Genomic DNA, 16,757 nt, shown 5'->3' on the forward strand with positions numbered 1-16,757 from the left:
ACTACTCCAACATCTTTGCCAACAATGTCCCACATGCTAAGGAATATCTGAGGCTCAATCTGAATTTATGAATTTGAGTCATCCTAATTCCAAGCCCAGTATTGTGACCACTGGGCCACCAAGCTGTCCACATTGGTATATTCTTGCTGTCGACACCCCTGACCTGGGGATGCTTGCTGGGGAGGCCTTGGTGGAAAATCAGCCGGCAAAATTCAACAAAGCTCTACTGGTCATTTTATGGTTCAACACCCCAGCTCCTTGCTGGCATCTCACCTAATTTGATAAAACTAATGACAAGGTGGTTGTTGCCATTTCTAATACATTCATCACAATCAAACTCTTTGTCTTTGTTGGGACTGGCTAGACCTTTGTTATGCCATGCCCTCCTGAAAACCTAAGGTGGTGCAGCCCTCCATCCCAAATCACCACTTCTCTCTCCCCTCCCCCTCTGTAACAAGAATGTTCTTTGGAGGATGAGATCAGCTTGGTTTGAATATATTGCAAATAGATAATTAAGAGAGTTCCAAAACCTTGTCCCTGACAGCCTCCCCAGATTTATAATCTGTCTGCAAAGAGGGCCCAGTCATGTTTCAATCACTGCCTCTCATCCCTCAAAGTAGTCCTGTGGTCCTTTCCCATCCAATTCAGAGATCTCCTTCACTCTGCCTGTGCTGTCCCAGCTCATTACGGTTCTGACCAATGGCTGACACCAGAGCTCTGTATTTGTCGGCACTGTGAGCATGGTCCAAGGGACCTTTGTGCCTAAATAGCAGCTTTAGATCCAAGCTCGATTTGGGACTTCCACCAAACCAGCTCTAGCTCTTCATTTGGCCCTAATTACTAGGATTTACACAGCTTCATTTCCTGTGCTGTGGGACAAGATAGAATCCATCTCATTCAGGGTATGACATATTCTTAATGGCTAATTCTGACAAATGTAGCTCACCCATCACTTTAAAACACACAACCAGGCCAGGGTGACCTGGTATAAGTGAAGCAGTAGAGTTAAGTCCCTGCTTCCTTCAGAGCTAAATTTCCCCAAAAGAGAAAACTGAACTGCAAGGTGCATTGGATTTTTCAGCCTTTTAACACAATGTCCCAGTCCTTCCCTAGAACTGCATGTTGTTCTTCCCAGAAGTCCTTTTAGAAAAGCATCTTTCCCCCTTCCCAGCAGATCCTGTTAAGGGGAGCTGATGGATTCCTTATCCCTACCCTCTCCAGAGTACAACTATCATTAAGATTTGTCTTATAGACATGACTAATGTGGAAATATGTTTAATATGATTGCACATGTATAACCTTTATCAGACTGCTTGCTGTCTTGGGGACAGGAGAAGGTAGGGAGAAAAAAAAAGGAAATCAAAAACTTATCTTTACATGTAATTGGAAAAAATAAAATATTAACTGGGGGAAAAAGATGTCTTGTAGCTTGGTATTGCAGATGTACTATTAATGAAATAAGGTAAAGACTGTCTCTCCAAGAGAGACACATGATTATAATAAATTTCATTAATAATGCAGCTAAAAAAAAAAAGAATACATTGGTATAGTTTTCTTTACCATTCAGAGTTTTTATTTTTTGCATCTATTCCTCAATTTTGGGGGGCTTATTTCTCAAGGAATCTTTTGGAAATTAGTATCACCCTCATTTTACAGATAAGGAAATTGAGAATTGAAGTGATTTTCCCAATATAGTAAAGTCAACTGTGGAGTCAGATCCCTAAGTCACATATCTCCTGATTTCCAATATGCTTTTCTTACCTGTTAATATACCTACAGGATGAATTGATAAAAGTTAAGGCAGACTCTTGGCTAGTAAAGGGTTGGATAAAAAGAGTCCAGAGTAAGATTGTTTCATAAATTGGTTGTGTTTTAATGGCAATTATTAGGGAGGTGCTATAAATTCATACTATCTTGAATATTGGTAGGAAACAATGGATATGATTCTTCCTGCAATTTCAAAATCAAATTATCACATTTATTGTTTTTCCTAGAAGCTATCAGAACCTTGCAAAATAACTTCTTTCTTTTTCTAAGTTCTGGTTCTCAGTTTATCATTTTTTATGGGCAAGGGTAAAACTAAAATTTCTTTTGTGTTGCTTCAACAAATAAATGATTTACTAAGTAAATTAACATATTAAACAAAATTACAGAAGAACTATTGAATCCATTTGAATGTTTCAAGCAGCTATCTTATACAATTAATACACAAATATATCACATCTATTCACTAAAACAGATCCTTAAGAAGCTCTACTAAGATACTCTGCTTTCTTTGAAAAGGAATAAACTTCATTTGTGTAAAATTGAAAAAAAAAAAAATCCCACAATTCAGACCAATCCAAATTGATCTTGCCCCTTGACATAGAGGGGGTTCTAGTGAGAGAGATTGGACCAGGCCCATGTGATGGAGATCAAGCACATTCTAGAACTGGTTGTACTCCATGAATTCTGAGGTCCTCTCAAGCCAGGTGCCTGATGGATAGGAACAGTTATATTGGTTCAGAAGGGAACTGAGTCTTGTCAGATGCAGGTTAAACCACAAAAATCTTTTATTATGCACAAAATCCCCAAGGCTTTAATTACATACTTACACATATATTAATTCATTTGGCAGATCTTAATATTTATTTTTAGAGAAAACAAAACAAAATGTACCTCCAGGATTGGGAATGGCCCACTTACAACACAACCAACGCAGATGTAAAAAATAAATAAGCTTGAACATTCAAGTATGTGGTAATTACTAATGTTTTACTTGGTTTATTATTATTATTATTATTCACCCTCCCCCCCTTTTTTGAAAGCCAGCCTCTCTGGTTTCAGTTTTTTTTTTTCTGCTTAAGTAGATCTACATCCTACTTTGGCCTGGAATCTTACTTTTTGCTCTTGGTCCCTCAAAGTGTCCTTTTCATTCACGGTTTGATTGCCAATAAGTCAGGCCCATTCTTAGGTATTACCTAAGCCTGCTCTCTTGGGATAATAGAGAGAGGAATGGATTGTCAATCAGCGGATATGAGTTCAAATTTGTTACAAATTTGCTGTATGACCTTGAGACATTTTCTTTTAATTCTGCTATTTTGGTGCCTCTCCTACCAACTTTCCAGGGCTTTTGTGAGAATACAATAACACAATGGTTGTGAAATGGTTTACTGTCTTTATAATGACTATATCCCTTTAGTGGATAAGACTGTTCATCTAGGACCTTGAGAGGAAGCCAGAAAAGCCAAGACAGGAATTGGACTGTTGGCTTTGAGGGAAAGAAATGTGGCTCTTCTGCTGTCTCCTTTTCTCTTATCTACCCGAGTTTCAATTAATAGGACATAGCCTATGAGGTTGAAACCTGGGGAGTGGGGGTAAGAGTGGGAATGGGGTGTAGAGAAGAGAAACAGCAAGGGAAACCTTGGCCCAAGGGAAAGAATAGCTCCAGGAACCATCATTCCATCGTGTCAGTCACTGGGAAGGTCTTTGCAAGTCAGCTGAGAAAAGGTCATTCCAGCCTTTCCTAACTAGTCCAGGGCAGCTAGAGCCAGTCAGCTGCTTTTGTAAAAATCCTGGGTGAATTCTTATAGAATCTGGGTGTCAGTGGCCCAAGGTAAATACTTCTACTGGGAGTCAAACAATGGTTGGCACTGTTTGTATAAAAAAAAAAAAAAAAGTTTTGGAGCATAAAGACCTTGGCCAATAACCAATTACAGCTGTCCTTATCTTTGAGGGGTGGGTGCTAAGCTGCCGTCAAAATCCCAAACTATCCAATTGGAGAGCATGTGGGAAGTTGGTTCAGGGTCAAATGTTGACTCAGGGTGAAAGTTAGAATGCCCTTTAAAAATTATGCATGGAGACAGAGAGGACAAGCACATTTTGGTTCATTTCCTGGATCCCTACCCTTTCTCCTTCCTTGACCTTGCTGATTTGGAAAGAGGGGAGTGCCAGGGTTACTGTGGGAGAACTAAGACAGCCCAGCCTGAATTCACTTTTCCAAAGGATCTGGGAACTCAGGACAGAGGGGGTAAAGATTCAATCGGTTTTCAGCCTTTTATGCCCAAGTTCATGGTTAGCCTAGACCTTCCAAATGTTTGGGCAACAGGCAAATATCCTTGAAAGTCAGAGAAGCCCAGGGACACCAGAATAATGAGCAAACAAAGCCCCGGCTGCGTTAGCATTTCTACACTTCGAAAACAGTGCTTGCATTTAACCCGGTCCACGTTTAAATGGGGTGGATGGTGATGTACCCAAACTTAAAAAGTCACTGAAGTCAGAAGCAGCCCTTCCTCCTGTAATGCCTTTGTGTTCCGCTCTTGCCTCAGGACTGAGGAGCTAAGCAGCCCTTTGGGTGCAGGCTGCCTGGACCCCTGCGCTCCACACTCCTGGGGGAGGAAGGCTCAGAGCAGTGGGGGAGGAAGCAGTCCTAACCAACCGGAGTCTCCAGGGAAGGAGACTTCTGAAGGTGTTCTAAGGACCCTACAGACATGGTGCACTGGTCTTTTCTTCCTGCCCTCGGGACTGTCACCCAGGGCCTAGTCAGGGTCTATCAGTCCATAGCCTGTCCCTCACTCCGAGCTGGCAGGACTGCTAGGCTCAGGGCCTCCCAAGAACATCTCTCCTCTGTCCCACTGCTCCTGCCCACCACCTTGTGCCACCCTGTTGTAGGGGACCCTCTTTTTGCTGCTTTTGGCTCCTGGGGACTTCAAATAGTTGCTGGGGAAACGGACAACCGGAGGCGGGGAGGGGGAAGGAGTCTGGATTTGGGCTGGCTGGTCCTTTGGCTGTTGGTTCAGAGCTGGCACGGGTGCCTGAAGGTTGCCCTGTGGCTTAGCCAGTAACCCCCAGTGGGCACACACCCAGCACAAGTGCCATCTGCCACACCCTAGTTCTGCAGCTCCCCGGGAGAAGGTCTTTGTCAAGGAATCCCTGGGGAAGCTCCGCTGCTGGCATGCCAGGGGCCACACTTGGGGGGGACAGAGAGGGGCCCACGATCTGAGGGGACGCAGATGGCTCAGAGGAGACTGATCCTATTGCACTTTGTTTGGTCTCAGTGGGAAGACTGGAGGTTGGGCCGAGGGGAAAGAGTGGTACAAGGGGATTAGCTGGGCACAGAGTCAGGGCCAGTTGTGGCTGCTTTGTCAGGGCAGCTTCTGCCTGCCTCTTAACTGCTCATGCACCAGGTCAGGGAAAGCAGCAGGGACGGGGCCGTCGGCACAAGAGGGACCCAGTTTTCCACCAGACTGCATCTGGGATCTCTAGGCTTGACAGGGTGATGAAGAGGACCAACCATCCTGTGTAAGATTCTAGCCCCCTAGACATCTCCCCCCGACTGCAGGAAATGCCTGCTGAGGCTGTAGGGAGAAGGGCTGGCTGTTCACATCCATTTGGGCTTCCAGTGCCTAGTCATGACCTTGTCAAGCTCAGCCATACGTCCGCTGGGGTTTCTCGGCCCCGCCCCGGAACCTGAGGATCTGCACATGGTTGGGGGTTTCCCCTAGAGCCTGGACACAGGAGGAGGAAGACAAGTTCCCTTTTCCCCCAGATCCCAGGGGAGGCTCAGGGCTGCACCTGTCCCGGGGGTGTCCAGCGGAGGGCCCTTAGCTGGCACTGGGCCGGCACTGCTGCGCGGTGTCGGACCGCATGCTGGCTGCCTCCTCCTCCTGGCCAGAGGCAAGATCCACTCGCTGCTCATCCATGCGCTTGGCCTGGACCCTCTGTATGAGGCTGAAGAAATCCTCATCGGGCATGGTCGGGCCCCGGGGCACTGTCTCGGGCGGGGCGCAGCGCTGGTCATCTATTCTGGAGGACTGCACCAAGGCAAGAAAACAGAGGCAGGTTAAAGGCTTCCTCACCAGGGCACCAGACTTTACACTGGCGAAACTCAGGCTTTTTGTATTTATTTCTGGTATCTTGGGCTCGTCTCCCCTGAGTGCCGCGCAGATGACTTATACTCAGTTATTACCTTCCCTAACAGAATTTCCTGAGAATGACCATTAGAAATCAGTCCTGAATCATAGTCCTGGGCTTCTGTGCTTAACGCATTCTATTTCTCTTTTTGGCTATTGTCATTAAACAAACAAACAAACAAACCAAAACAGGAACCTGCTGCCCAGTTTCAGGTTCGTCTTTGTTGAGCCCCCCTCTCCCTATCAAAATTCACCCTTCCCATTTCCCATTCCCCTTAGGAACTGTGCTCTCTGCGAGGCGCCTGTCAACCAATCTGAAAAGAATAACAACTACTAGCATCTGTATGGCGTATGAAGATTTACAAAGCTTTCTTCATAATTGTGAGGAATTCTAATTACTGTAATCTGTTCTCTGTCCCATATCTTCTTGTGACATAATTGCAAAATTCCATATTTTACTGTAGCTCAGGATGAGAAGGGTGGTAAATTCATGGACCATTGTAGATGGAAAACATAGAAACTGTTTTTAGATTCTAAAAGACATAAGGGCTAAGCCTGAGCAAGATTGTGAAGGAGACCAAGTTCATCTTTGGTACCTTCCACCTCTTGTTTTGGATCTTGGCCCATACTGATACTCTTGCTCTCCCCCACCCCTCCACAGCACCTACCTGCCTATACCTCTTTTTGCCAGATTCTATTCTCCCATCCCCTTCACAATTTCTCCTTAGGTTATTAATGGCTCATAACATTTGAAGGTATTATTACTCCCTGGGGAATTTACCAGGTGTGACTAAATCAAAGATTTCACAAAAAGAATCACGAATGGTGGAACTTTAGGATTTTAGGAACTCAGAGGTGAGTGGGTGAGTCTTGCCCTGTGTCTTCGGGTTTCCTTTAAATTCCAGCTTCTTAAATTGTGGGTCATGACCCCATGTGGGGGTCTTGCAACTAAATGTGGGGGATCATATAATTATGATTTACTATTAGTAAATGCTTGAGTGTATATTTACTTTACATATCTATATATCCAGTCACATAAAAATTTCTCAGGTAAAAGGGGTTGCGAGTGGAAAAAGTTTTAGAAGCCCTGCTTTAAATCACAGGTGCCAGTGAGGTTTGTTATTATTCTAAATGGATGAGTCATTTTATACAATTAGGAATTCCTTTCAATGATAGTCTGATACCCTTCCGTACCTGGTTATTCTCAAAAATATTCCCCTTACAGACATCACTGGGGTCCAGTCAATATAAACTATATCACCAGAGCCAAAATTTCCTGCAAGACACACTACCCATAATAGGGCTGTTTCCATCTTGAGCATATAATGTCATAACTGGAGAGCCGCTAGACAGTGAGAGAAATAAACATCCAGAGAAGAATGGAGCCAGGGTTTCAGGAAGAGAACTCCTCATTTATCTAACCCCATTTATCCGGTTTGATAGAGCTGCATCAGGGGCGGGATTGATGGTGTTTCCTCTCAGAGCCCAGACCTGGCAGTTGCAGAAGAAGGGCTTTGCACGGCTCCTGGGCTTAGCCTGGCTCTCCCTAAGCATAATTTATAGACAGCTCCTGCCCTGGGGCCTTCTGGAGCTGGCTCAGTGTAAATTATCCATGATGGAAAAGGGCAGTGTTTACCCACTTCGCTGATGTACAAACGACAGTGAGACAGTCAAGTATGAGGGGGATCACCCCAAAGTTGCATTGCACATTTAGAGGGCCAGGATTCTAGTCCTGACTAGATTAATTTTTGCCACTATTTTAATGAAAATGAGGCATTGTGGGTGGAGTGGGGTCAAATTCAAATAGAAATGAAGGCCCCTAAACCTTATACACCGATCTTGGGTCACATCTTGACTTGGTGTGATAAGGAAAATTTAAATAGGCAGTGTTTACACATGTAGATTTCATGGTTCAGTGCATATGAGATGGGGTTTGTTTGTTTCTAGAATTTTTACTTTTTTGCCATTTTTTCCTGAAATGAGTTCGGGACACAGGGGTTCCTCTGTTGGCTTGCTGAAACTGGTATTTTGTTGTTTATTTTCTGTCGAAATGAACAAATTCTATTCTTGGTGAGCCATAGTCCCATTTTCACCACAGCCAGCAGAATGTCATATTTTTTTCCAGAAATCCAAATGCAGCAGAACTTTCCCTTTCTTTTCTCCCCTTTCTCTTCCATCTAGGTCTACAATTCCTATCCTTTTAGCTGCTCTTTTCTGGTTTCTGTTGTTCTCCTTGCCTGGGACATCCTTCTTCTTCCTCTCCGATTATCTAAACCCTAAATAAAATGTGAAGGCAAACACTGTAGCTTACTCACCTCTGCATCTAGAAGACACTCAGGAAAAATTTGCTTCTGGCCCTATGAAGTCTGCCTTGCTGTTCTAGCTCCCAATGATCCTGTCCCTGGAGTCCCTGGGGAGCTTTGGCAAATGATATATGGACTATCTTTATTGCTCACCAATTGTTCTAAGTAGGTTAACTTTATCTTTCCTAGGGAGACTGTAAATTTCATGAGGGGCAGGAATTTTAATATACCTGGAACCATTTGCTCCCCGAGTTTCTAAAGCATTTATTGCTTCTATTTATCCTAATGGACTATTTTGCACTGTGGGCTTTTCAAAGAACAGAGTAGGACAAGGATGTTTATCTATGGACTTGCTGCCTTACAGACTCTCCTTTCTTCTTGATCCATCTTTCTAATCTTCCTTGTGTGTGTCTTATTTCCCCAATGAGACCGGGGGAAGAACTGTGAATCCCCTTTCTTTCTTTTCCCCAAAATATAATTTTTTTGTGGAATCAAGAACACAATAGGTTCTAGTAAATGCTTATTGAATGGGTAATTAGTCAAGTCCCTTGCTTTCTCTGGATCTCAGTTTCCTTCTTTTTAAAATGATATGGCTGGACTAGCATCAGGATTTTAACCTGGGGTTAAAATAAGTTTGAAATTATTTTAAAAATATATTTTGATAACCATATTTCGGTATAATTGGTTTCCTTTGCAATACTATCTATTTTATTTTATGCATTTAAAACCATTCTGAGAAAGGGTTCATAGACTTCACTGGACTGCCAAAGGGATCCATGTACAAAAAAAGGGCTGAGAATCCTTGAACTAGATAGTTTCTAAGGTCCTTTGCAATTCTAAGTTTTTATTTTCCTGTGACCCAAAATGGATTAATCCACAAGGACTATGAATGACTCCCCCCCATTCCCCAAACACACTGTTAAGATAAGAATATTCCTTTCTCAAAGCCTCATAAAAGTATACTATCTTTTTTGGGAAAAGAACAATCCTGGGAAGGTAAAAGTGTTTACCTATTGCTCCCATAACACATCCCATGGTTGTACCATATTTAAAGTAAGAAAGTGGGATTGAATGACCTCTATAAAATCATTTTCTGCCTTGATGATCTATAGAATGGCAAGCCACACTACCCATAACAAAGCTGTTTCCATCTTTAGCATGTAACATCATAACAGGAGATGGTCCTTAGAACCATCAGGATAGAAAGGGATTTAAAGCTCCTCCAGTTCCACTTTCTCATTTTAAATATGGTAGAACTGATGCTAAGAGAAGTGCAAAGATTTAAAGTCATATAACTAGTAGCACAGATGCTGCCTAAATGCTTATTGATTGATTTGCCACCTATAATTTTATCCTGCCTGTCTTGTTCTCTGCTTCTTCAGGATCCTCTCTCCAATGTTCTCTGTCAGGTAAGAATGGATCTCTTTATCCAAGACCTATGGTATGAGAGAGAGGAGGGAGAAGTGGGCCACAAGGTTCTTTCAGCTAGCCTTCAGGTCTTCTTTATATTACTGCATGCATGGCACAGGGAAAAGATGGTCAGAACTGAAGTTAGGGGGACCCAAATCCCATGAAGCTGATGGTGTAATGGTTTGAGTATTAGGACTGAAGTCAGGACAACCTGAGTTCAAATCTAGCTTCAGAAACTTACTAGTTGTTTAACTATTTAACTGTTCTCTGCCTGAGTTTCCTCAGCTATAAAAGGGGATACTAATGGGCACCTAACTCTCAGGATTATGGTGAGGCTCAAATGAGATAAAGTAATTAGCACAGTGCTTGGCACACAGAGGCCCTTTCTAAATGCTTATTCCTGTCCTAACTTTTTTGCTTTCACATGCTTTCAGTTTTGACAAAGACACTTTAACCTGTCTAGGTCTCAGTTTCCTTATCTTTCAGATGAGTAAGGATTGGAATAGAGGAAGGGGTTCATAAGCTGGGGTCCATGAACTTATTTTTTAACTGGTTTTAAAACTGCATTTCAGTATAATTGGTGTCCTTTGTAGTTCTATGCATTTAAAAATATTATTCTGGAGGGCAGAGCCAGGATGTCAGAGAAAACATAGGGACGTGCCTAAGTGATCCCAAATTTCCTTCCAAATTACTTTAAAATAATTCCTCAAAAATTAATTCCAGAGTGGCAGAACCCACAAAAAAATGGGGCAAAATGATTTTCCAGTCCAAGACAACCTAGAAGGTTGGTGGGAAAGGTCTGTTGTATGAGGGTGGGGAGAAGAGGAGAGTAGAGTCCTTGGCAGGCAATGCTCTGACAAGCCAGGAACAGCCAACAGTTGAAGATAACTGAATCAGAATCAGTGACTTCCAAAGCTCTCAGACCACAGATAGTAAGGGGATTAGATGACTGGTTAGAAGAAGATTATGGGGATTCTTTTGCTGGCACAGACTGCAGAACTTTATTGCATTGCCCTTAAATGGGTCATAGTCTCAGGGTGAGAAGGAGCACTAGTACACTAGAGTTTTTGGTCATAAGGAAGCAGTGACCCTACTCACAGTTCCAGGGGAAAAGAGTGCATGTGTCTCTTATAGAGCAGAGCACAGGCCAGTAAACACATCTGTCCTTAAATCATACCATCATGGAAAAACTGCACATTTATACCCAGAACTAGTTCTGAAAACAGTTACAAAAAACCTCCCCAAACCTAAGACAGTACTCCTTCCACTCCAAGGGAAAAGCCCAATTTTAATAGAAAAATGAGCAAAAAAAAAAAAAAAAAAAAAAAAAAAGAAAGTTATAGTGACAAGGGAAGAGTGAAACAAATTCAGAAGAAGACAATAAAGCAAAACTGCTATATTAAAAGCCTCAAAGAAATATGTGAATTGGTCTCAGGTCCAAAAAAAATTCCTTGAAGAGCTTAAAAAAGATTGTAAAACTCAGAGAGATAAGGAAAAATTGGGAAAAGAAATAAGAGTGATACATGAAAATGAATAATAAATGATAATGAAAAAAGTCAAAAAACTTAGTAAAGGAAATACAAGAAATACGAAGAAAATAACATTAAAAAAAATAGAACAGAGCAAATGGTAAGAGGCACAAAAAATCCAAGGAAGAGAACTCCTTAAAAAGTAAAACAGACCACATGGGAAAAAATATACAAGAAAAGTCAAGTGAAAAAGGAGGTACAAAAATCTCACTGAAGAAAATAATTTCTTAAAAATCAGAATTGGACAAGTGGAAGTTTATGACATGAGACATCATGGAACAATAAAACAAAATCACAAGAATGAAAAAAAAAATAGAAGAATAACTGACTTGCAAAATAGATCAAGGAGAGATAATAGAAAGCCATAATCAAAGAAAGAGACTAGCCATTTGTCTTTCGAGAAATTATCAAGGAAAATTGCCCAGATATTCTAGAACCAAAGAGTAAAGGAGAAATGGAAAGAATTCACTGATTTTTTTCCTGAAAGACATCCCAAAATGAAAACTCCCAGGAATATTATAGCTAAACTTCAAAGCTCCCAGATCAAGGAGAAAATACTGCAAAGCCAAAGTTGGTCAACACAAGATTTAGCAGCTTTTACATGAAAACACAAGAGAGCTTAGAATATGACATCCCAAGGGGCAAAGAAGTTAGAATTACACTGAAGAATCACTGATCCAGTAAAATGGAAAAAATCTCCTAGAGAAAACATGGGCATTCAATAAACTAGAGGACTATGAAAAAATCAAAGATGAATAGAAAAATTTGACTAAGACCCAAAAGAATTATAAAAAAAGTAAACAGGAAAGAGAAACCACAAGAGATACAATAAGGCTAAACTGTTACATTCATACACTAGAAGATAATACTTATAACTCCTAAGAACTTTTTTATTATTAGAGCAATTAAAAGGAGTATAGATAATAAAATTAAGGGGTAAGAAAGAGGAAATCCAGTGAGAGAAGAGGGACGGGAGAGGTAGAATGGAGTGAATTATTTCACATAAAAGAGGCAAGAAAGAGCTTCTAGAATGGAAGAAAAGATGGAGGAAGTAGGGGGAGGAGGGGCACCTTTTGAATCTTATTCTCTCATCAGAATTGGCTCAACAAGGGAATAACATACACATTCATGTGGGCATAGAAATCTGTTTTGGAAAAGAGATAAGAAAAGGAGGAAGGATGATAGAAGGGAAGACATAAGGGGGGTGGTCAGAAGCAAAATACTTTTGAGGAGGGACGGGGGGAAAAGGGAGAGAGTGAGTAAATAGGAATAATGGAGTGGGAGATAAGATGGAAGGAAATATACAGCAATAATAATTGTGAATAAATTTTTACAGCAAGTTTCTCTGATAAATCATTTCTCAAATATATAGATAACTGAATCAAATTTATACAAATACAAGTCATTCTTTAATTGATAAATGGTACAGGAAGTTTTCAGATGAAGTAATCAAAGCTACCTATAGTTAAATGAAAAAATGTTCTAAATCACCAACTGATTAGAAAAATGCAAATAGTGTCTTTTGACTGGAGTTGTGGTATAGAACTGTGATGGCATATTATTGTGCATAAAAAAAATGGAATGCAGGTTGCCTTTAGAAAAACCTGGGAAAACTTATGGGAACTGATGCAAAGTGAAATGAGCAGAACACCAAGAGAACATTGTATACATAACACCAATATTGTATGATAACCAACTATGGATGCCTTAACTATTCTCAGCAATAAAATAATCCAAGACAATGCTGAAGGACTTATGATGAAAAACATTATCCACCTCTAAAGAAAGGCCTGAGTGTATGTACCTTGAAGCTTACTTTTAAAAAACCTTTATTTTTCCTGGGTTTTTTTTAAGCTAATATGGAAGTGTTTTACATAACTACATATGTATAAACAATATAAAATTATTTGTCTTCTCAAGGAAAGGAGCGGAGAAGAGAGGAAGAGAGAGAATTTCTAACTAAAAAATGAAAAAACCTTAATGTTAAAAATATTTTTTTACATGTAGTTGAAAAAAAACTTAATTAAAAAACTAATTAAATACAAACATTATTTCCAGAAGGGACAAGTATGTTTTATTGAATAGCCAAAGGGATCTATTAACAGAAAAATTTAAGAGTCCTTGGTCTATGTGATCCCTAAAATCCTTTTTGGTTCTAAATCTATTTGTTATATTATGATCTTACCTGGCACTTGATAAGCATGTTGAAGAATTCATCTCCGGGCTCCTGAGCATCCCCCTCCCCACGAAGGTGGCCCAAATTGTTATGGGTGATCCGAAGACCCGGCAGGCTGCCCACACTGGCACGCTGGTCATCCAGCCGGCGACTCTGGGAGCTGGCAATTAGGTCAAAGAACTCCTCGGTCTGAGGGGAGGCCATCAGAGATGAGTGAGCTGGTGGAAAGAGATACAACAAGTGGGAGAGGTGAATGGAGCAGGGCCCGGGGCCTCTGGGACCTTGCTGGCACTCCCTCCAGCTCTGAGGAAAGGATAATCCCTCCTGTCTGTAAAGTCCTTAGGGTTTTCTCCAACGTTTCTGTATTCCTGGCTCATTTGGCAGGCAGGGCAAAGATTGCTACCTTAGCTTGAGAGTTTGGGGAACAGAACCAGGGAAGAAGAGGGAGAGACAGGACTGTGACCCAGGCTTCCCGAGTTCCCATTACAGCATCCAAAAAGGCCAGGGGCCTCCTTGAGCCAGGGGCCTCCTGGAGCAGACACCTTCCTGATCCATCGATAACTAAGAACGCCTTGGCGGTCATTGAGGAGGGGAGAGAAAGGGCAGCATTGCTCAGGTGCAGGGCATGGCTCCATCCCAGAGTGGCCAGCGGGCTTTATTCTATCTGTGCCTGCACAAAGGCTTTCCCCTACAGCTGTTGCAATCGTTTCCCTTGCGACTATGGGGGTAAATCCATAGCTGTCTTCCTGTGTGGATTCCCCGGGATCTTAGCCTGTCAGTGTGCCCTGGCCCCAGCTCCGTAGCCTGTCAGAAGGTGACAGAGGGGATGGCCTTTCTCCTCCCACACAAGCCTCCAGGGATGTCTCTCCTGGGCCCTGATCGCAGGAGTGTGCCAGCAAGGCTGAGGGGAGGGAACAAGGTAATTACATGCTTTCCCCCATTATTAAGCCTAACTTTAGGATATGGGGGATAGGGTGGGGGTGGGGAAGGGATGTAATATTACTTTCAAAAAGCCCTTTGCAATTGATTTGCATGGGTTCTTTCTTTGCAAATCAAGCAGCTTTCTGTTTTGCACATACACAACCCGGTAACAAATACCCAATGATTACAAGGAACCGGGTGTAATTATAGTCCTCTAATCAGCAAAGGGAAAGGCAGGACTGCATGATTCACCCATCTGCCTGCCCTCTCCCCAGCTCTTTAATCCCCCTGTCTCAGAATCTCTGGGGTTGATACTGACTCCATCCACATGGATGAAAACATCTATGTTGTGGCTCAAGCCAGGTGCCTCTGAATCCAGTTTGCCAGGTGGGCTTGCCAGTTTGGTGCAGTTTAAATTAGACGCATGGAGAGAAGACTGATATATTTGGGACAGAAATCTTTCTGCCCCCAAAGGGAGTGATGGATGAGAAGCAGCCCAGGGTAACGGAATAAACAGGCCAGACATTCAGAAACTTGAGTTTTAATTCTAGATCTTTCCCTGAATAACTCTGTCATCTTGGCAATTCTGTTCTCCAGTTTTGGCCTCTCTTTCCCTTTCTGTAAAAACGAGGGGCCTGATGATCCTTCAAGCTCTGGAAACTGAGGGGCCTGATGATCCTTCACGCTCCGGACCGCTCCGACATTCTATAACTAGCCCCGATTCCTCCCTCACTTACATATTCTTTCCTCCAAGGTGGGAGTGGGGGTGTCAGCCTCAGCCGCCCCAGCTTGGCCCTCTTCCAGGGGACAGCGCTGGTCATCCATCCGGTTGCTCTGAAATTTACTCAGTAGGTCAAAGAAACATTCCTCATCAGACGGGGCTCGAGGGATTTTCTGGAAAGACAGGCGAAATGGAGGGAAGAGAAGTTAAATGGTGGAAGAGGAAGGGGAAGAGATTATCCTGGAGAAAATTGTCTTTCCCTCATCTCTTCCCCATCTTTCCCTTGGGCTCTAGATATAGTCGGCTCAAGGACTGGAGTACACACTAAAGAGACTAGGCTTAGTTCTTCCTGTTTTATAATCCTAGGAGCCTTCTTCTAGGACAGTCAAGTTCACCTCCATTTTTTCCTGAATAAAGTACTTGGAACACTTTAAGGCTAGAGTACTAGATGTTCAGTTAATATCTCCTGGTTGATTTATTTGGGGCCTTTTGTGAATAGAATACTATTGTTGAATTTTGGGAAATAAATAGAAATAAAGATATGGCGCCTGACTTCAAGTCAGACCAGACCATGGGTCATCACCAGGAAAGCCAATACATTCGAGTGAAGATTTTACTCTAGTAGTTAGGAAAGAGGTGATGTGGAGAGCAGAGTGTTGATCCTGAAGGGTCTGATCCTTTAAAAAAAAAAAAAAAAACTTCTAAGCCCAGCCCCCCATGACCTCCCTCATTCCCATGTCCTTATGCTCCTCTATCTTTCAATAGATGTGTATATATATATAATAACATCTATCAGTGTTGTGGACCAAAATTGGATTGTGGGAAGTGAAGGCAGCAATCAGTGATTGTTGTAAATGAAATATCCCCAATAATTCAGTACCATCCTGGATGATCTCAGGAATGTGCTTTGACTTATTAGAGTCAAAGTTAATTCTTTATTCTCTTGCTTAACTCCAACAAGAATATTGATCTATACATCTATATGTTATGGCCAAAATTCATTAATACTTACTGACCACCAAATGGAAGAGAAAACGACATTTGGACTATTCGTAAATAGCTTAGGCCCATCCTTCTCAAGTCAGGCATCCATTTATGGTCATTCAAAACCAACCAGGCTACCATACCAACATTCTTGGAAGGGAAATTGATGGAAAGCAATGCTAAGGCCAAGTTGCCTCTAACTTTGATAAGCAAAACAAACAACTGGTTTTTCAATTATTTTCAAGTGTCTGAAAGCAGAAAGCTTTGAAAACATTTCTTTGGTGAGTTTGAACAGTAAAAAAAAAAAGCCAGCCTGTCTAGTTGCAGCTGGTTGAGAGTTTTATCTTGCTTATCTCGTGCTGGAACTAAAGATTCTAAAGATTTTGAATAGCCCTAGACCATTCTCTAAATTTGGTCTAGGTCTAACTGAATACTCTTCAGTTCATACTTCTGCACAAAGATGGTAATAGGACAAATGATGAAAGCAAGATAGTGGGAAAGAGAGAGTGATTTTCAAGTAGAAGAAATTCCTTCTTCTTCCAAATCTAATGCAGGGTTCTCCCTATTTGACTCATATCTGTTATTTACTCATTGTAGACAGTATCTGGGGCAGAAACTCTGACCTAGGATTCTGAAAACATCTTCAAGAGATTCTGTTGCTGGGTACCATTCCTCTGAAGAACTACCCTTCCCCCAAATTCCTGTCCCGCCGGCTGCCAACATCCGATTTACTGGCACCAAATTATAGGTTTGGAGGCTTCTGAAAGGGAGTCCTAAATGACTACTGTCATATATTTAGTCTGGGTCCCTGGAAGAGCCAAG

At 42.0% G+C, this 16,757-nt stretch overlaps 1 protein-coding gene across 3 annotated transcripts in view; it reads right to left on the reverse strand.

Moving 5' to 3' along the window:
* Positions 1–2,530: 2,530 nt before the first annotated feature.
* Positions 2,531–16,757, reverse strand: part of GPSM1 (G protein signaling modulator 1) — a 125,489-nt gene continuing 111,262 nt past the window's right edge. For all 3 annotated transcript variants that reach the window (XM_031954948.1, XM_023494355.2, XM_031954949.1), the window contains exons 12-14: positions 14,968–15,124; positions 13,319–13,527; positions 2,531–5,792 (exon numbers count right to left, since the gene is read on the reverse strand). In XM_031954948.1, coding sequence (XP_031810808.1) covers positions 5,583–5,792; positions 13,319–13,527; positions 14,968–15,124 — 576 coding nt within the window. In that variant the 3' untranslated portion in view covers positions 2,531–5,582. The remainder of the gene's footprint in view (positions 5,793–13,318; positions 13,528–14,967; positions 15,125–16,757) is intronic.

Source organism: Sarcophilus harrisii, chromosome 2 (genome assembly GCF_902635505.1).
Source record: "Sarcophilus harrisii chromosome 2, mSarHar1.11, whole genome shotgun sequence".
Lineage (NCBI taxonomy): Eukaryota > Metazoa > Chordata > Mammalia > Dasyuromorphia > Dasyuridae > Sarcophilus > Sarcophilus harrisii.